General features: G+C 38.3%; 1 protein-coding gene across 2 annotated transcripts; it reads left to right on the top strand.

The window, feature by feature from the left end:
- Window positions 1–44: 44 nt before the first annotated feature.
- On the top strand, window positions 45–19,663 carry LOC124121612 (twinfilin-1-like). Of its 2 annotated transcripts, XR_006859060.2 has the most exons (11): window positions 45–158; window positions 548–625; window positions 3,075–3,125; window positions 3,923–4,056; window positions 5,625–5,720; window positions 5,921–6,025; window positions 9,989–10,114; window positions 10,528–10,681; window positions 12,033–12,154; window positions 13,815–16,500; window positions 16,531–19,663. XR_006859060.2 is itself a non-coding variant. In XM_046484645.2 (10 exons), exons 1-10 carry the CDS (start codon window positions 134–136, stop codon window positions 13,971–13,973), a joined length of 1,050 nt encoding a protein of 349 aa, XP_046340601.1. In that variant the 5' UTR covers window positions 45–133; the 3' UTR covers window positions 13,974–19,663. The 2 variants fall into 2 exon arrangements, 1 of the variants encoding a protein (XP_046340601.1); XM_046484645.2 differs by having other exon boundaries at window positions 13,815–19,663.
- Window positions 19,664–21,409: the final 1,746 nt, after the last annotated feature.

The following is a 21,409-nucleotide window of genomic DNA, read 5'->3' as shown; positions in this document are numbered from 1 at the left end:
AAGGAAGTTCAACCACCAATGAAAATATTCTTTACTGGCACCTAGACATTTCTGTCACGTGATTAAGAGGGAGTGTGCTTCCTCAATCGGACACTTCCACTTCCTACTGGGCCGGTATCAATCTTGTGCAAAAATGTCACATCAAACGGGAATATCAGGTAAGTCCTCGTAGCATAAGGTCTCGAATCGTAAATAAATGATTGAACGTAGTTTTCTTATTCAACCTTCCTGATAATGAAACTAACACCGTAGTGTTTATTTCACCTGACAACCTTTAATGTCAGAGATCATCTACAGATCAACATGTAAATAGAAAGCCTACGTGTGTATATTAAGGTGTTATTTTAAAGATTATTCTTGGCTTCAGTTGATAATCTGAATCGTTTGAATGGACTGAAATATTTTGTAATGTGCTTGATGATGTTTTAGTCCCAAGGACATTCCATTTATTTTATATATTCAGACATTTTCAAAAGTTGGTTTAGAAATAGAATTAACTTTCAACTGATTCCAGATTTTACTATTTTATATCTACTTTATTTTACAGCTTCCAAAAATTTGGCAGACTTCTTTGCCATTTGTAAGGATGGAAGTATTCGTTTGGTAAAGATCTCTATTGAAAATGGTAAGTGAGCTTGTAACAGTTTACAGATTAGGCCCTTAATGTCACAAAATGAAAGATGTAGAGAAAATTAGCATCTAGCAGTCTAATTGTACTGTAAAATGTTGCAGTTTTAGCCAAAGTACATTCATATTGTCTATCAACATTGTTCCTTTTTCAGTGTTAAAACTTAGGGTGCAAAACTCACATGTAACCATAACTCAAAATATTCTTATAAAATTAAGCTGTGCTGAGTTGTGTCCCTTTGCTGAGCCAGGATCTAATGTTCATAGGTTTGAATCCCAAATCACCCTGATTATCTTTCTTGATATGTCAGTGCCATACCTGTGCTTGTGGGCATCAACAAGTTCAAAATATCCATGACCTTGGTCACTATAGGCTTTCATCTATTAGTAAACTTGCATGCCATGATCATGATGATGTAACAGATATATATTGTTTTAACCAGTGTTCTTGAGGAGGACTATGCTCCATACTCTAGTATCCATTTCCGGTTTCTGGTTATTTGTAATTACCCGGTAGTGCAATGTGTGAAATTGAAATGCTTGTGTCAGAAGGGTTATTTCGGGTAGTTGCTAGATAATAACATTACATAATAAAATTTGAACAGCAGACGAAGTGAGTTTGAGTTCTATATTCAAACTTTCAAATCTACCAACTGGCCAGAGCTCCATACCAAACAGTGACTAGGTAGGGGAGATTTTTGTATTCCTTTAGCAGGTACAAATCTAAACAAAGTAAACTGAATTCTAATGTACCACATCACCTCTTTTGAATATTCTCCTTATGGCTCAGAGTAGGAAGAGACTGGCTACCACAGCTGTGAACATCTTCCCGAGGCAAGAGAGTTAACTGACATTAAAAGTCCAGTTTCCACCCTTGCCGAACTAGGCTGGAATTACTGGGCTCGATCGCAGCACCACCAGTGGCTATTACCAGTTATGTCCCTTCTAAGCCTCTCCTCTGGACCAATCAGATTCTACTCTCGTATCACTTGCATTTGCTTCACACTAAATGGTGGCGCCCAGTCAGGACGATCTGATCGATAATCAAGATCTATATTGTGATAAAACGGGTCTTACATCGCGAAATGCATCAAATCACGTGAGCACCTTAATTAAAAACATGATAAGATTTGGAAAATATCTGCTGACAACGAGTTGGCGGTGCACATGCTTTGCAAATCCTGCAATCGACCGAAATCTGCACGACAGTTTACGAACCGGATTTCGATTTCGTTGTGCGATTTTGCATAGACTCGTTTGTCCAGCCAAAATGTAACTCTATAATACCAGCCTAGTTCGGCAAGGGTGGAAACTGGACTTTAATAGTCAGTTAACTCTCTTGCCTCGGGAAGATGAGCTGTGAATGGGATAAAATATGAATGGCATGGATGTGCCAAAAGTCAGAATCTGGAGCAAAATCAAATTTTGAGTTAAAATGAATTATTTTGAAAAGAGTGGTTAAATGTTTTTGTGAATATTTAGGGTGAGGGCAATTTTAGCGACAGGTGGGTCTTGAGAAATAAGAAACATGATATAGTTTGCTGTACCCCTGACCCTATTGTTCTGTTAATAGGTAAAGGAAACAGATACACATTGTATACAGTCATCGTACAAGGACATTAATCGTTGACAGTAAATAGAATGTGAAAAATTAATCAATATCATAAGACCAAAAAAAGAAATAGCTCAATTGCCAATAGATTCCGTCAACTTGACTTTCACAGAGAGACGGGTGTGTCAATCAGTAATTACTTTATTATTATTATTATTCATCCGAGAATTGCTATGTAATTATTCAAACCAAATTGAATGTCTGACAACTACTTACAAAATTGATATAAACCTTTTTGTTTGCTAAAAGATGGATGTCAGACACTGAACTATTATTGGCAGCCCTTAATCATGTTAATTAAAAAATTTGTTCAGATCTGTTAGATTTCAAGAATGTTAAAAAATAACATTCACGACATATTAGGGGTAATGTAATGTGTTTGTTGGATGAATGCAATTGTGTGTTCGTTTGCGAGTGTGTGTGTGTGTGTGTGTGTGGGGGGGGGGGGGTGTATTGTGACAGTATGCATGTTCATAAGTGTGCCTGTGTATGTGTCTACGTGATTGTGTATGATTGCGTGCGTGTGTGCATGTCTCTGTAAGTAATTTGGCGTGTGTGTGTCTGCATGTGTCTGTGTATGTGCCTGTCTGTATGTGTGTTCAGTGAATTTTCTAACTTAACATTAACATTGTGTAGGTATATGTCTTAATTTATCTTATTCTGATCATGAAGTTATACATATGATTTTATATTTAGTGTCTCGTAGGCCATACCTGGTCAGATGTTATATTTTATTGTTTGTGTACGTGTTTTAGTATGAAGTGTTTATAACATGTGACACTATAATAAACATTATTCTCTCTACATTCTCTCTCATATTCTTTTTTTCTTTCAGAACAACTTGTACTTTCTCACAATGAAAAACCTGTCAACACTTGGGAGGATGATATCCTTTGTAGAAACATTTACAGGCTCCTACGCCTAAATAACATAGTAACCAAAACCATCTGAAAATTGGCATGTGGGTTATTTAGACATAAACATACTTTGTAGAGCTACTGAAAACACAGTATGTTTATCACCATTCTACCATGACTAAATAAAACACAAACTCTTTGGTGTTAGCAAATATTTTGTGTGAAACGGCATGTCAAATCAGAATTTACATGCATTGAAAGCATGTAGCTCATTAATTTCGAAACTCACATGAGGTGGGTACCCGTAAGGAATACTTAGCAAGCCGTGCAAAGGTATGATAAGTGCAATAATCTTAAATGTTAAACCCCATATCACCACGATCAGGACCGCCTCCGTGGTCTAGTGGTAGAGCGTCCGCCCGGAGAGCGGAAGGTCCGGGGTTCGATCCCCGACCGCGTCATACCAAAAGATGTTAAAAGATGGTACTTGTTGTTACCCTGTCTGGCGCTCGGCATTAAGGGACTAAAACAAGGACTGGTCGGCTCGGAGTCAGTATACTGTGTCTTAGTGGGGTATTCATGTTAAACTGCGGCATGGTTTCTCAGTGGGCTAGCACTATAAATCGGCATCAGCCCGGACTAGTACAAGCAGCCACACAAACACACACACGTACATGCACGTCGCTATATAAGTGCAATAATCTTGGACGCGACGTTAAACTCCATTTCACCTCACCTCACCTCACCACGATCGCCTCACCTCGCCATTGAGCAATATTACAGTCACTTACTCACTCTTGAATGTCCACTTCCTTGACCGGAGTACATTATGACCAGCTGATATTGCCGCTGTTGGAGGAAAAGCAGCCATGCTATATCTTCTTCCGCACAGATGAAAAAGGAGGCACAGGAATGGCATTTCAGTGGATTTTCATCAGTTGGTCCCCTGATTTTTCACCAGTGAGATGCATTTGATTACTTTAACATTAATCTTAATTACAGTTCAAATGTATAGAATTATCATAAAAATGCCTGCATGTTATCAGAAATCTGCGGGCAGCTGTCACTTGATAGCAGCCCACATTTCCCGGCTCCCCAATCTATTGTTATGTGATTTGCGTCACGTTTCTTGTCTGTGACGTCATCCTATATTGTTCTGTGACGTTTCTATTTGTAAATCAGTGACATCTGTTGTTCGGGTTTGAATACAGCCACTAAATTTATGCTGCTGTTTGATTTGTTCATTTTGGGATTAGCTACAAATTATACCCATTTTAGCTATAATAATGTTAACATTATTTTTAAGGGCATTATCATTTGTAGAAGTCCTCGGATTGTTCAAATGCCTCCTCCTTTAGGCAGTTAATGACAGACCTCAGGCTTCTGCAAATGATAATGCTCTGAAAAGTAACATTACCCTTATACCACTTAACTTATTGTGAAAACTGAGATGTTTGGAGTTTTGTGAGCAGCCCTGCCTTTACTGCTTGACTACAAGAATACAAGGTGGAACTTACACTAAATGTTAATGGGCTTGAGTAATGGGATGAAATGGGCACAGGTAAACCCCATTGTTTAAAGTGGGACTGTAGCCATCAACCTTCATTTAGAGTGTATTGTTTCCCTATCCTTGTCTATATTGTATTGTACTCATCAGTAGGGCTTGAACTGTTTACCTGAAGACAGATGCATCTCAGTACTTTCTGTCACAATACAAGATTCAAAACAACACATATATGCATTATGTATAATTTGGCAGTTCTGTTTGATGATGATATATGTTCACGTTACAAGAGTTCTTAGCCAAATTTGTATTGTTGGCTTAGATTTGGACCTTCAGCGGGTTGTGTTGTCGAACAAGCTTTTTGAATTGGCATGTTCTTGTGACGATAGCACCTGTGAAGATCCGGGGTAGAATAGGTTTTCAGCAACTCATACTTGCTGTAAAAGGCTACTATGTTTGTCGTAAGAGGCGACTAACGGGATCGCAGTTCGTTGATGCATGTCATCGATCCCAATTGCGTGGATCGATGCTCATGATATCAATCTCTGGATTGTCTGGTCCAGACTCGATTATTTACAGACAGCAATCATATAGCTGTAATATTGCTGAGTGCGGCATTAAACAACAAACTAACAACCAAACAGACTTGTGACCATAGAATTTAATGTATCATTGCATGACCATCATCTTACTATCAAGATATGCCCCATACCATGACCTTACTGTCAAGGTTTGTTTCAAATCATGGCCTTACTGTCAAGATATGTTTCAAATCATGGCCTTACTGTCAAGATATGTTTCATATCATGGCCTTACTGTCAAGATATGTTTCATATCATGGCCTTACTGTCAAGGTATGTTTCATATCATGGCCTTACTGTCAAGGTATGTTTCATATATCCCGACCTTACTCTCAAGGTATGTTTCATATCCATACCAAGATCATCACCTAACTGTCAAGGTATGCATGATATCATGACAAGTTGTACTGTTATTCCCCTATGATACTGATGTTCTGTTTTAGGTCCGACAGAAGATGTTGTACGCTGGAACCAGGGCCACTTTGAGGAAGGAGTTTGGCGGCAATTACATCAAGGATGAAGTTTTTGGAACTGCAAAGGTAAAACAGTGGCATTTCTGTCCTTCTTAAGTTATTATCATACATCTTATAATACATCTTACCATTATAAACAGTATTCTTAACATAGACAAATAGGACAATATCTTTCAACATGTTGAATAATCTGCTTTATGGTTTGAGATTCAAAATGGCATCAGGTAAACCTGTGAACTGTGTTCAAGTGAAGGGTCTATTTGCAGGAGGACGTGACACTGGCGGGCTACAGGAAACACCGGCAGTCCCAGCAGGCACCAGCGCCGCTCACGTACGCCGAGGAGGAGCTGGACATGATCAAGAAGAATGAGGTGAGACAAATCCTGCCATCAGACTGTGACAGAATCTCCACAACTCTCTCATCGGCGGTGTTCAACATTTCTAGTTCATATCAATCTTGAGAGCCAATTGCATGCAAGCAGCTGTTGATGGTAGTGCAAATTTAGAACAAGAATGGACTACACACAAGCTTGAGCATCTGAGATAGGCACCTATACGAGCTGGTAGAATTTCCTGCTTTAATATATTTTCATTTGATTAAGAATTTTAGATTAGCTTACGCTGAATTTTTACATTTGATCTTGTTTGAACATAACATGTTATGTGTGATTTCTGCCTTACATCTTTGACATATTGATAAGCCATTGATAAACAGTTTCAATATGTAATCATCATTAATTGGAGGAATGGGCTTTTGTTCACTTGCAGTCTTATGCATATCAGGTCCATGTTAAATACTAAACAAAACAATCCATGCTTGCCGTATAAGGCGACAATGCTTGTCGCAACGGGATCGGGTGGTCAGGCTTGCTGACTTGGTTGATGCATGTCATCGTATCCCAATTGCGAGAATCGATGCTCATGAAGTCAATCACTGGATTGTCTGGTCCAGACTCGATTATTTACAGACCGCCGTCATATAGCTCGAATATTGCTGAGTGCTGCGTTAAACAAACAAACAAACAAACTAAACAAAACAAGTAATTTGATGCCCAAGGTGTGTCTATGTGACCATGGTGACTGTGGGCTGTTGACAAGATGGCAAGATTGCATCAACATTGTCCTGTAGAGCATCCTGTATAGTTACATTAACCTCTGTAAGAAAAACAAAGAGATCTAGAGTAATGACCTGATAGAAAACTAGGTGTCTTCATCCGAACATATGCTATTCAACTTTTGCTGTGATGATCAGCCATGTCCGTCTATTTAAATATACATGTGACATGTTGTAAGACCTTGTTTTGTCAATCATGGAAAGATTGAAATATCTTTAATGAAAGTGGAGTAGAATATTTAGTTTTGTACAGCTGTTTGAGAACTAAGATCGTGAAGACAGACCAAAATTTTCATCTTAGAAGAATGCGTCACTTATGATCTGATGTCAAGATATTAAACGTTTATGTGCTTTCCTCATATACAGTGTACTCTTTAAATAACTCTTCTTTTGAATACAATAACTTAAGGGTATAAATAATTATTTTTATTTGCATGTTTTACTTTACTCAATAATCATTTAAATGTTACTTCTTATGTTCAGTTTTATGTTAGTTTTTATGTGAGTTATAAAATCTTTATTTTCCCCAGTTTTCCAGTTAAGACATTCCCCAGCATGTACGCCCTATGTCCCCCTGTATTATGTATGTCTATACTGTTGCCAGGATCAGGCTAGGCGCGAGATGGCCGAGGTAATCCTGTATTTAGATGTGGACTGATTTGTGTATGGATGCCCAGTTAGTAACTAACAACACTCGGGTCACAAACTTATGATGTTAAGCTACTCTGAAATAAACTAGGTCTGATATTGTCATGATCATGTTTCACATAAATATCAATGTACGAAGCCCGTTGCTGGTGTCCTCTGACACGATATTGTTGGAATACTGCTAAAAGTGGCATAAAATCGTACCCACTCACTCACATTAATATCAATTGCAGTTTCTTTTGCCAAGTTTGAACAGAACTGTACTTTTTGTCATACGCTTTATTCATCAATTTAATAAATTTTACTTTAAATATATTTTATTGTCCAATAAGACAATGGATGGAACACTTATTGCTGCCTTCTCCCTATTCAATTAAATATCATCAGTACAGTTCATATTCGGTTCAATTCAATTTGTGTTCTAATTGAATGTGAAAGTAAAATGGCAGTGAAAGAAATGAGGTTGCTTGTAGATTGTGTGTGCGAAAATATGTGCATGATAATATGTGCTTTTAGGTAGGTTGGTTGGTTGGTTGTTTAACGCCGCACTCAGCAATATTACAGCTATATGACGGCAGTCTGTAAATAATCGAGTCTGGACCAGACAATCCAGTGATTGATATCATGAGCATCGATCCACGCAATTTGGATCGATGACATGTATCAACCAAGTCAGCAAGCCTGGCCACCCGATCCCGTTAGTCGCCTCTTACAACAAGCATAGTCATCTTTTACGGCAAGCATGGGTTCCTGAAGACCTATTCTACCCCAAATCTTCACGGGTCTGTGCTTTTAGGATCTCTTTATGAATATGTTACGTTCAATCCTTTAATCATATCTTAATCAGTTTAAGATATTTAATTAAAGTGCAAGATATTATGTGGGTTATAAGTAGAGACATCTCTACCAGTGTTTGAGAAATACTGAATGCTATAATCATTTTCTAAATATGATTTCTGAAAAGAATTATCAGTCAGAATGGTATGGTCAGAGAAAAAAAGAAGAAAAACATGATTTTCATTACTGAATTTAGTTAACATTAGGAAGATAAAAGGACTTTCTCATCTTAGTAGTATTTATTATGTCTTTGAAAAATTTTGGTCATCAGTGCTTGGTTATCTTGATATCTGCCAAGTCTACATATGAAGGCCCAGGTGCCACTATTTACTGTACAGAGTTGCTTCCCTTAGCTGTATGGAGATCTGCTGATCATGGGTTTGAATGCCAGATCTGGCCCGAGTGTGAACCTTGGTCGGTCAGCACATTAACCATGCTGGTGGGTTTCTCCAAAGTGGTAAACATGTAGGTGTGTCACTGGGGTGTTCCTACACATAAACCTGACATGCTGGTGGTGATATAATAGGGACCTAGGATTCCGTCGCTATATGGCTGAAATAATGCTGATGCAACGTTAAATTTTAACTCACCCACTCTAGGATTCCAAACTAAGCACCATTGGCAGGAAAATTTGGAAACAAATTGTGATTTTGTTTAAAAAAATTTTTATTGAATTTTCTTCTTTCTTTGTATTAAATTCTGAAGCCTTGGGAATTTTTTTTTTATCCAAACTGGGAATTTTTGCTATCATTTACTGTTGACTTGGGGCTGAATATCAGCATCTGTGTAGAGAGTAGATCTAGATAACCACTGTTTACCCAGAATTCAATTTTGGGCCCATGTTTAAACTCACTCACTCAGACAAAGTTAAAGTGTATGCCCTCCGCACGCTTCCATCACTAGGCACCCCATAGGCCCCTGAGATGAGAAGGCCATTGTTGCTGGTGTTGTCAGTAGTTGTTGGTGTTGAAAGCGTGGATGTTGTGATAAGCATGTGAGCCCAGCTGGCAGCATGTTTGTGATACATGTCACGGTTGTTGTGTCATCCCTGGTGCTGCTGTAGTTTCTGCTGATGTGGTGCCAAGTAGTTCATCCAGACTTTCATTAGAGTTTTCATTTCAATGTCTGCTCTGTTGGTTTGGTTTGCCCCATTTATCATGGTTTTCCTAATCTTAAATTAATTAGTTTTATGACCTGTAAAATAATTTATTTTTTGTTTTATCGTGTTGATGTAAAATGATCAGATTATATAATGTTATAAGTATTGAAGTAGTTGTGTTGCAAATTACACACAAGCACACTATTTTATATATTTTCAGTGGTAATGAAAAAGCTATGAAAGAATGTGTATCTTTGGGTTTTTATGAGCATGGTTACTGTTGATTTATACATGCAGTTTTGTGTTTTTCTTTGTACTTTATTATGTCAAATATGGAAGGGGAGTTGGTAGCCCATTGCTCTAAGGTGCGGCATTTGCTGCGCAGAGTTGTATCCCTTAGCTTCGCCAGGCTATGCTGGTCGTGGGTTCTAACCCAAATTGGCCTCCTTGGTTTGTCAGTACCAAACCTGGACTGGTAGGTTTCACCAAGTGGTACACTTCCACCGTCTGCACCCTTTCAACCTCCCTCACATGAAGCTGGCATGCCATCATATATCTGAATAATGTTCAGAGTTGGTAGACACGATTCCTGCATTTCCAAGTTGAGAGGAAGCTGACCATCATGCTCTGTTGCAGGTACATGCAGAGATCGGCGTGGACACGAAGCACCAGACGGTCCAGGGGGTGATGTTCCCCCTCACACAGGGGGCCCGGGACAAGCTCGAGGGCTACAAGGAGGGCATGTACTCGTATGTTCAACTTGTAAGTTCATATTGTCTCCATCTCTTTAAAATTCATTTCAGAGAAATTTGGTGATGTAAGAAGAAAGTTCTGCAGTTTTGCACGTTGTCTGTTTTTAACATGGTGTAGGTTATTGCCATGTCTCATGTTTTCGTTATCTCTGATGCCTGAACAATTCTCTTATGTCTGAACATGTCTCTGATAACTGAACATGTCTGAACACATATTCCTGTCTCGATGCATTTCTTGTGTCTGAATATGTCTGAACATGTCTGTGATATCTGAACACATCTGTTATATCTGAACATGTCTCTGATGTCTGAACATGTCTGTGATATCTGAACTCATCTCTGATGTCTGAACATGTCTGTGATATCTGAAGATGCCTGTGATGTTTTGGCTTGTCACTGATGCATTTCTTCCTGTGTTGACAGAGTTTAGATCTCAAGGCAGAAGTGGTGGATGTTGAGTGTGTAGAAGAAGACTTGAACCTGTCCAGGCTCACATCCAAAGTCCCCACTGACCATGCCCGCTACCATCTTGTCAACTTCAAACACTCGCACGAAGGAGACTATATGGAGAACACAGGTTTGTAAACCCCATCATGTAACTGTTTTGTGTTAATCACAGTGATAATACCACTTTGTAGAAGATGTAATATTATCGCCAGTGAACTGTCACTGTACGATTTCACATCTCGCCAAAGGGAAACTATCTACCAGAACAAGAAATATGTGCATTATATCAGTATCGCCACATGTAAAAAAAAAAGATTGCATCAAACACATTGAACAAACATCCTTTTGCTAGATGTGAGAAGAAAATCCTGAACATATAACAATGAAACACTCATACATGCAGACATCACAGGATGTCCTGCAGTCTGACCACCCAATCCACTAAGTCACCTCATACGACAGGCATAGGTTGCTAGGGACCAGTTCTAACCCGGAATCTTGGAGTTTTTGCTTAGTTGGGATACTATATAAAACATTGAGAAATCAGGTAAGTTTGTTTTGTCGGATGGAAAACTTGCAGGGGCATTAACCTCATGCTTGTCTCCCTTTGGGGATTCCGCGTCAGGCCTCCAGAAGTTCATGCTTCTGTGTGGAGAGAGGGAGGTCAGTCGATCTCCGACAGTGTCATTTCCCAAAATAATTAGGAGATGTACTTGTTGTTCCCTGCTGGCACTCGTCATTATGGGGATAGTGCAAGGACTGGTCAGTTCACAGTCAGTATACTGTGTCTGAGTGGGATACCCATGTTCAACTGCGCCATGATAAAACCGGCATTAGTTCGAACAAATACAACCGTGCATGGTCGTCACTGTGTATCTTGCATGAAGCACACACTCTCACTCACTCACTCACTCACACACCCTCACTCACTCATACACCCAATATCACTCACTCACCACCACTCTGTCACTCACTCACCATCACTCACTCACTCACTCACTCACTCACTCACTATCAGTCACTCACCATCACTCTCTCACTCAACATCACTCACTCATACACCCTTACTCACTCATACACCCTTACTCATACACCCACAATCACTCACTCACTCACCATCACTCACTCACTCACTCACTCACCATCACTCTGTCACTCACTCACCATCACTCACTCACTCAACATCACTCACTCACTCACACACCCACCATCACTCACTCACTCACTCACTCATACGCCATCCCTCACTCACTCACCCACCCACCATCACTCACTCACTCACTCACTCATACGCCATCACTCACTCATTCACCATCACTCACTCACTCACTCATTCACCATCACTCACTCACTCACTCATACACCCACCATCACTCACTCACTCATACGCCATCACTCACTCATCCAGCCACCATCACTCACTCACTCACTCACTCACTCACCATCACTCACTCACTCACTCTCTCACACCTGTATTCCAGTGTTCATCTACTCCATGCCGGGGTACAAGTGTTCCATCAAGGAGAGGATGCTCTACTCCAGCTGCAAGTCCCCCCTCACAGACACTCTGGAGAAGTCCATCGGCATCGCCATTGTGAAAAAGGTAGGCTTCACCCCTCTCCTACCCAGAACTTCATAAGCCCAGCCTAGTACCTCTGCCACAGGCCAGCGCCATGTGACAATTTGTCTCATCTTACACAGTCCATTCAAGATATTGCATATCCTTTCATCTGATGAGTCTACACATCTAGATATCATATGTCATAGAATGGTTAACTCTCTATCCTAAAACGTGAAAAACTATTTCCATTTGTGTAGTTATAATTTGTTTACATTGGATTTACGGCACCACATGATGTTATCAAAGCCTGACAGAGCTAGAAATATGGACACTTTGATGTAAGATATGTACTGTCGTGCACCTCACTGTCTAAGTTGTAGTATGCAAAACAATATGTAAAGCACATCGAAAGGATTGCATTCTGATTTCAGAATAATTGGGTCTGTTTACAAACAAGAGAAAGTCCTGTCACGTGATAAGTCTGTGGCAGTGCTTTAATGTCTAAGTCAGAGTGTGGTTTCACTATAGATGAAAATCATGAATTATTTTTTCACTGCCACCATCATTGCTTGCAAATCATGTGTGTTGATCAGCGTAACAGTACAAGAGATGTTTATCATGTTACCACGTGTGGACTAGTGTCTGAAGTCACTGACTGATTTACTGTTCCGTAGTGCAGGATCTGTATGTAACTACTCAGATACCATCATAATAAGGCCACACTGTGTTTTCACTTGCTTCACGGATCCACTTGGTTAAAATGGAATATTTTTTTGTTAGAATTTGCTCTCTTTTTTAATTCGCTGCGCTGATAGCTTATTGCACAAACACAAAAAAAATTATAAACAAGGACCCAATGAACTTGACATAGATTAAACGTGGGAGTCAAAATAAAGTTTGTTCTTTCTCCGAAAATTGATAGGCTGCATACATGCACAACAGAATTCCTGCTTGTTTCATCACGTTTGCGTTGCTTAAAGCAAAAGCTGAGTTGCAGGCTCTCCTACTACCTTTAACTATTCTTATCCCCCCGGTGTATTGTGCAGGGGGATATAGTCAATGCCTCATCTGTCTGTCAATTCATTTGCCACCTGTCCGTGCATTGTATTGTTTTGATAGCTCAATAACTAGTCTTGTATACGGACAAACAGGTTAGATAGAAAATTCTCTCATCAAGTTGGACTTAAAGTTAACAGTCAGATGATTTGTTCTTTCCAATTTGTGGGGGCTGGGGGGGATTTGTCATTCTCTGATGACTCTTGTTATTTTTTTATACCAGCTGACCTGTAGTAGAGCAGAAAACTAAAAGATAGTTAGATTGCTTCTTTTTTTCCACCTTCCGACAGGTATTTTCCTGTGAAAAACCCATAAAGCAAGTAAAACAGAAATGTGTCCTAATTCTCTTACTTCGTATACAGATCTCAAAAACACAAGCCAGCATGGTATGTTACATTGACAATGATTATTTCGTTACTTAAGATGTTGTCCATTGTATTTTGATTACTGTTTAGATAAGCTATTAGGAGTAAGGATTTTGGGGGATAGAAATTGATCAAGCCCACTAATTGCAGTTGGTTTTACAAATAAGTGTTCTGAGGGCAAGTAACATTCGTTGCTTTTTAGTCATCACTTTTTTCAGGTTAGTTGCTACTGCTGTTACATGTTTTAACTTGAATGATCTGTGATAATTTGTCATTCACAGATCGAGATTGATGACCCAAAAGAATTAACTGCAGAATTCTTGCAAGAGGAGATCCACCCCAAGAAGAATGCAGTGCGCCAAGCGTTTGCCAAGCCGAGGGGCCCTGGGGGCCGTGGTCCACGGAGAATGACAAAACCCACACCAGCGGGAGAAGATTGATACGGCAGATGGTTAGACTAACACCTCATGTCACCAGCATCATCATTTCGTCATCGCTTTGCACCATGCTCAGGACAGATCTTTAGTATTTATGTTTTCTTTAGGGCTGTTATGTGAATAGGAAAAAGTGACGGTTACCATGGTTATTTCTGTAAACTCCTTCAAGGAGGATATGTTATCAGGGGTCCGGAAAATTTAAAATCCCAATCGGTCATTTGCATTTAAGCCACGCCCCCTTCAAATAGCGTATTTTCGTACGACTTTTCACACACATTACAAGTTTTTACGTACAGTGTTCCCTCGTTATTGAGCCCTTGGATTATAGCGCGGTAGAGCATGGCTCCCATGAATATATGGCCAATTTTCTTTCTGATTTTTAAAGATTTTTGTGAGGCAAGAGGGAAAATTTAAAACTTTTTCCAAAGAAAAAATGAACACAAAATGATATCAGAAAATCAAACAACGAGATTAATCCTAAATTAGACAAGCTTTTTCTCTTCTTTTTTTCATTTTTCAAATTTATGGCTTGGGTTGTCCAGAAAACAAAAAAATTGTTTTAGCCTGATGTTATTTCAGAATATAAATTGATTAATTGAATAAGTTGACACCTTTAGAAAGTGAAAAGAATGAATTTGTATGGAAAATGTTGCTTTCAGTTTCAGTATTCATGTTTGAAGCCAACACTTTACATTAGGAACGGTTAAGTTTTGTTATTGTTTTCATGAGGAGCGTTGTGTTCATGTTGAAATATGTTTTTATGATAAAAGAATCTATATTTTTGTTATCAGAGTTTATTTCTGATGAGTTGGTTTGTGAATGACAGATGGTAACACGATCAGGAAGACAAAAAAGTGAAAAGTAGGTTTGTAGAATAATTCAATATATATATATGGTTTTAGTTATAATTTAAAAATCTTATTGTATAGATGATTCATTGAATTCGAAGTATTCTGTTGCCATTAGAGCATTATTGATCTTCACTGAGAATTTATCTTGAATGAGAGTTTTTCAACTTTGAATGTATTTGTTTAAAAATGGTCCCGTTCACATTTTGTTGAAACAGGAAGAGTCATCTCCCTTGCTTGGGAGCACTTCAAGGAATGTACAACTGCTGAATTTTCTTTCATTATGTTCTCTGTATTTCTTTTGAGTTCATAATTATCGGCAATACGGTACAGGGAAACTTTATTCTGAATGTACATGGTTCACTGTCACGTAATATATATCTGGAACCGGTTACATAACTCATTCACATTTCAAAACTGCAAAGGTGTTTTATGTATAAGACTACATTTACAGAATTGTGCCACTTTTTATTCCACATTAAGAACTATAAAAAATTGTAAGTAAAGTCATTTCTTAAAAAATTCAGTTCAGATCACAGTGACTTTAACCATGACAGAATATACCCAATTATATTTTTGTCAAACCTGGTTGTCAGTTCCTGCTGGTTATGAAAAATGACAAGTGGTGATGAATGTTATCAGGCACACCTTTTTGTTATGACCCCTGATTAATCGAAGCACGTTACACCAGAGTCCCCCTGTATACTGTCACATGACAAACATTTATTTTTTTAAGGATGTCTGCTGGTTTGATTTTGTGTTGACTACACAGCTCAAATTGTCGTGTCACTTAACAACAATTTTTAATCTATCGCCAATATCAATCGGTGCTGCCGAAAATCATAGAACAAGGTCAAATAGTTAATGATATGGTGGTTTAAAACAATATTAATTCCGATTTTAAACAGATCAGTTTTTGCCGACAGCTGACAAAATTGGTGGGAGAAGTGATTCCATGTTCTTTGGAACCAAGACCTCTCTATATTGTAACCTTGATGTCTGATAGCTCTGTATCTCATTGATGGAATTGTCTGCATCACTTCGAGCTTTCCTCCCTCATTAAGCTGACACGTCGTGATACAACTGTAATACAGTTAAAAGCAATGTTAAACTCACCCATTCACTCACTGATAGACGTCGCTATATAAGCGCAATAATCTTGGACGCGACGTTAAACCCAATTTCACCTCACTTACTGATAGAATGTCACTTCACACAAGATTAATGGAAATATGTAAATGAACACATTTTCTTCTATTTGCTCAAGCATTATTAATTGTTTTTTTGTATGTGAACCATTCGTTATGTGGTTAGAATATTAAAAATGTTAAATACCTTTTTTTCAATTCTATTATTATTCAAATGTGTTCACACAGTGAGTGATTTTTATAGTAATTTGTGACATTGATGTGTCTGAAGCAAGGTAATGATCACTATCCATGCTAACTGCCTTCTTTTTTCAACTTAACAAAATACCTACCTACGAAAATACTTTGAAAAAATACCAGCGGACATCTTTAAGTGCCAGAAGTTGTATTTGTTTTTGTTAGCCCTGCCAACATTCCTGGTATACTGTTTCTACTGAGAAAAAGTCTTTTGTTTCTGTCTGGGTCATTAATGCCCCTTTTGTCATTTGTACACAGCAAGGGTGGGTAACTCTGCATGTTACATAACAAGGGCAGGTAACTCTGCATGTTACATAACAAGGGCAGGTAACTCTACTGATCATTTGTACACAACCAGGGCACATAACTCAAAACATGTTTTCATGGCACGTCAAAATATGTCTTAGATTTTGCTTACCTCAGCCAGAAACAAAAGACTTTTCATTCTTGGCCATGTAGAAGTTCTCAGGATCTCTTGTGTTGAATTCAGATTGTTATTGATTGCTTGCTCAGACTCGGTATTCCATTTCTTTTATGTTCAGTTCTGTTTTAACCAATCACACATCATAAGGAGTTCAAACCATTTCATCAGTTTAAAAATATCAGTGAACATTCTGTGCGATAGTTACGTCCAGACATTGTGGAGTGATCACAATAACAAACATACTTCTGATCACCAGGAGTTGCAATACAAATACTATTCATACAAAAGAAAATTGATTTTGGTGGTGCTTAACTCATAGCATACTGATGGTAAAAAAGAAAATGTTGACTTTTATAGTAGAACTGCTTCACATCAGTAAATTAAGTCACTGCATGAAATGTTAGAATATTATGTGAAAATTGATGTGACTTTCTTCAAGGACAATTGTCAATCACATGTTTATCTTATTAGCCATTCCCATTTATATTTCCATCAATATGTCTGGAGTTCACTGCATTGTCCTGTACATATGTATCACAAAAATGTGGTTGGCTTGGCTTGGCTTGGCTGTGTTTGTAGGGTTATAACACCCTTTTCTAGTAATTTCTAATTTTGACATTCTTTATCTGATTGATTTATATTTTATACTTGTCACTGGAAAAGGAACTGTATACTGAGAGTTTAAATCAATGTTTATATCAGTAGTCCTGGAATGGTATTGTTATGGGTGATGTTGTTCTGAATGCGTACAATTCAAGGCAAATAATACAAAAATAAAATAAACTTTTCTGACACTATGATCAAGAGAGCTTTCAAGTTGAGATAGGTCACAATATATGAACAAAGACAGTGTTACAGATCTCATTACACAAACCTGCTGCTTTATCAAGGTTGTTTATGAGTATATTTTATTTTATGAATGAAGCATTGGAGAGGAATATTTAATATATGAAACGCATACTGGGTAGGTACCTACAGGTGTTGTGTAAGGGCATTGACATGATTATGTTGCAATATATACTTCTATCTAAATAGTTCAAATTTCCGTTTCTGCTTTAATGAAAAAAAACATGATTAACAGTAAGACACACTGCAGTCATGGAGAAGATGTCTTTGACAGAATATCATGGTGGTCTGACTCGGTCACTTGGCCGATTCCTGTCATCGTCCCCCAAGACAATGCTGCTCATTCAGTCAGTCACTGGTTTGTCTGGTCTGACTTCATCATTACAGACTGCTGTGATATACTGTAGCTGCAATATTGCTGTCTTCTGCATTTACACAAAACATCCTTGCCCTTTGTGTAAGGTAAGATGGTGGTAGGTCTTCGTGTAGCAATAGGAATTGGGAATATTAGTTTGAAGATGATGACAATTTTTGCCATAAACTTTAACATATTTTAATTAAAATGATTGTCATTTCCATTTTTATCATGTACCACTGGAGAATTACATCCTTATCTGTCCTGCCTCAGTACAGTGTAAGGGCGGGTAACTCTAATCACTTCACCAGCATGGCAACATTATTTCATTGCCTTGTGGCTCTACATTTAGATTCTATATATACTACAGAAGAAACTGTCTCTGTCTGTCATTGCATCCATATTTGCGAAGACGAACAAATACTTTTCAAGCTTTATCACCCCTAGAAGTCCAATTCAAGAAAACATTGTGGTGATTATAGGGTCATGTTTGCAGTGTTAAAAATTATACAATTAAAGACTTAGTCCAAATTTTGACAATAGAATTTGGAACTCCTCAAAGTTGTCAAGAACCCTGTGTGTACCGATAACTTTTACGGAAACTATGACCAAAATGTTATCTATTATTCAGGAGAATAACTTAAATAGTTATGAGTAAAAATTCAATGGTTGAAACGGTGGTAAGAGTGTTATGGCTGATTATATTTTGATGGTTTTATGCAACTAGATCGGTAGATGTACACGTCATGTTTATTTCTGGAAATCATCAACCACGTTGTCAGACAACCGTCCACCCTGCTGATAACAGCACCAACCGCAGCTGTACTTTGACTGTCAAATATATTTTGCAAATCGTATTTTGATGGAACATGTTATTTTCTAATAGTGCTGTCTTATCTGTTTCCGACTTGTTTGATCATGTGCTTAGCTTAGCTTCGACTTCCGGATGGGTATTTTTCTTTCATTCCTTGACTTTCATACTATACTGAACAAAAAGAGTTAAGGATAATGAATATTTGGGGGGATCTTTTTTTGTAATTACGACTGAAGACTCAATTTTATAAAAAAAATACCCTAAAAATATTCATGATCCCAAAGTTTTGTTCAGTATATTTCAGGTGAGTGCTGGTCGATGGGTTCAACCTGTTTATACATCTTTGCTTATTGCTAACTATTAACAATGTATATATGGATATGAAGTGCATTGTTTGTACGTATGTACATAGTTTTTACCTTGTACACTCCTGGGCAATTTATGATATGAACAACTATCTCAAAGGTGTGGAAACCGTGCAAAATGTCTCTATGAAAGTGGATAGAAATATGATGTCTGAATAGCTGATACCTACTGACATTAATATAGAAGTTATCATAGAGCAAGTGTGAAGTTTTCAGAATATTTCTGATGGAAAAGTGAATTGTGAATTTATTTATAACAAATGAATTGAAATAATTATATTCAAACATACAAAGTAATTAGTAAGAAATTTATTTTATAAACAGTTATAATGAATATAGTAATTATTGCTTTTGTGAATTTCTGCAGATTTGAGATGGCTACTACCAATAATTATTGATTATGACTATGATTATGATAATTCAGTGGTCAGTTCATCCGCCTCACCATGCCTCATCTGTGTTTTCCATACTGTGGTGCAATCTATACTTTCTATGTAGGAGTGTTCTGCTGGAGCTCTGCTGAAGGCTCTGCTTGCCTCCGTTGTTAACCGTGATACCTGTCAACAAGGAGTGTTGAGATTGTTAGCAAATATTCTGTAAAATACCTTTCATGTAAATATTGATACTAATGAATAAAACAATGATTTGTTCTCCCAGTGAGTTGTTGCCGTTATCATGAAGTGTCATGGTCGGAGCTCAGGTGACAGGTGCTCTGGAGGAACAGAGGTCTTTGCAGGTAGATGTAAAGGTGATGTGAGGTGAGGTGATATGGGGTTTAGTGTCACCTTGAAGAGTATTGCACTTATATAGGGAAGTTCATGCACGTGTGTGTTACTGATGTTGGTTGGTTTGTTGTTTTACGCCGCACTCAGCAATATTCCTGCTATATGACGGCGGTCTGTAAATAATCGAGTCTGGACCAGACAATCCCGTGATTAATATCATGAGCATCGAACCACGCAATTGGGATACGATGACATGCATCAACCAAGTCAGCGAGCCTGACCACCCGATCCTGTTAGTCGCCTTTTACGACAAGCATAGTTGCCTTTTACGGCAAGCATGGGTTGCTGAAGACCTATTCTACCCCGGAATCTTCACGTGCAAGCCCAGTGAGATACAATGCCACAGTTTAACATGGATACCCGACTCAAAACACAGTATACTGACCAGTCCATTTATGCCCCTAATGCTGAGCAGGGTACAGTTAAACATTTTGTCAAACCTCCCACCGACCTACCGAGTCACTCGTAGCAGAAGTTGACATCTATGGATTGATTGTAAACATCTACAGTTGATCAAATGGTTTGGGGGTGTTTACTTTTCATGGGAAATATTTTAAACTATTTGTAGTTGACCGTTCACAGTGAGAGGGTAATGTAGTATTAGCACGTAGTAACAGGTAATACTGTTTGTGTTTTGTCAGAGATACAGCTTGATCTACATCTTGACTGCAGGGGTCCTCAGGTCCTGGGTTCGAATCTCAGATTTGCCTCGATTATGATTTTTGCTTTGCCTGCACGCGGGGTCATGTTTAATGTCCACGACTTGTGGCCATCAGGGCCCCGTTCCACAAAGCGATCATAGTGCTAAGTGGATCGTAACTCCCGTACTTTAACATAGACGTACAGTCGTAGCGCTAAGATCGCTTTGAGGAACGGGACCCTGGGCTTTTCACAACATTTATGGGACAAAAACCATCATTATGTCCCACTCACCCAGTCCCCAGTGAAGATCCTGGTTAGAATTTCAACAGACAGACAACGGGAGGTGGAGTAGTCTACCTGCTGAAATGGTTGATGTTCTGGTGCCAATGGCCCAGTCTTGGCGCAGTTTGGATACACCTTAAAGTTAATATTGTAAATGTTCAAAGACACCACGTATCCTGCAAATATAAGCATTAATTATTTTATTATGACACCAGAATAAACTGGTAATGCTGTCTATCTTTATATTATCACGATAATAACAGGTTATTTTAATATTGATTATCTTGAAAATCAGAAGGCAGTTGTCTTCCATTTGGTCACAAGAGGACATGCTGTATACCCTGTTGGTATGAGCAATGATACCTACGAACGTAATTATACTACCTACAGGTGTACATTTAAATATGTACGTAAGTAGTAGTAGTATAATTGCAGCGCGTTCATGTGCATTGGCATATCATGTGTGCATGTTTAACCATTTCATATTTGACCAACAACATTCACACATTTGTAGCTCTTCTTGGAAGTAAACGGTATCATATATCTTATAAACGATTTTGGTCTCAGTCGAGAATGGCACATGTATCGGGAAGAGAGGAGTAAGGTTTGGTGGTACAACGTGGTGGTTGATGAGTTTGATGAGCAGCAATGGATTAAAAATTTCCAATGAAGACAAACATTTGCTCCCCTTTG

Source organism: Haliotis rufescens, unplaced genomic scaffold (genome assembly GCF_023055435.1).
Source record: "Haliotis rufescens isolate VD_foot unplaced genomic scaffold, xgHalRufe1.0.p SCAF_16, whole genome shotgun sequence".
Taxonomy (NCBI): domain Eukaryota; kingdom Metazoa; phylum Mollusca; class Gastropoda; order Lepetellida; family Haliotidae; genus Haliotis; species Haliotis rufescens.
Note: the sequence above shows the minus strand (reverse complement) of the source record. Positions and strands in the feature narration are given on the sequence as shown.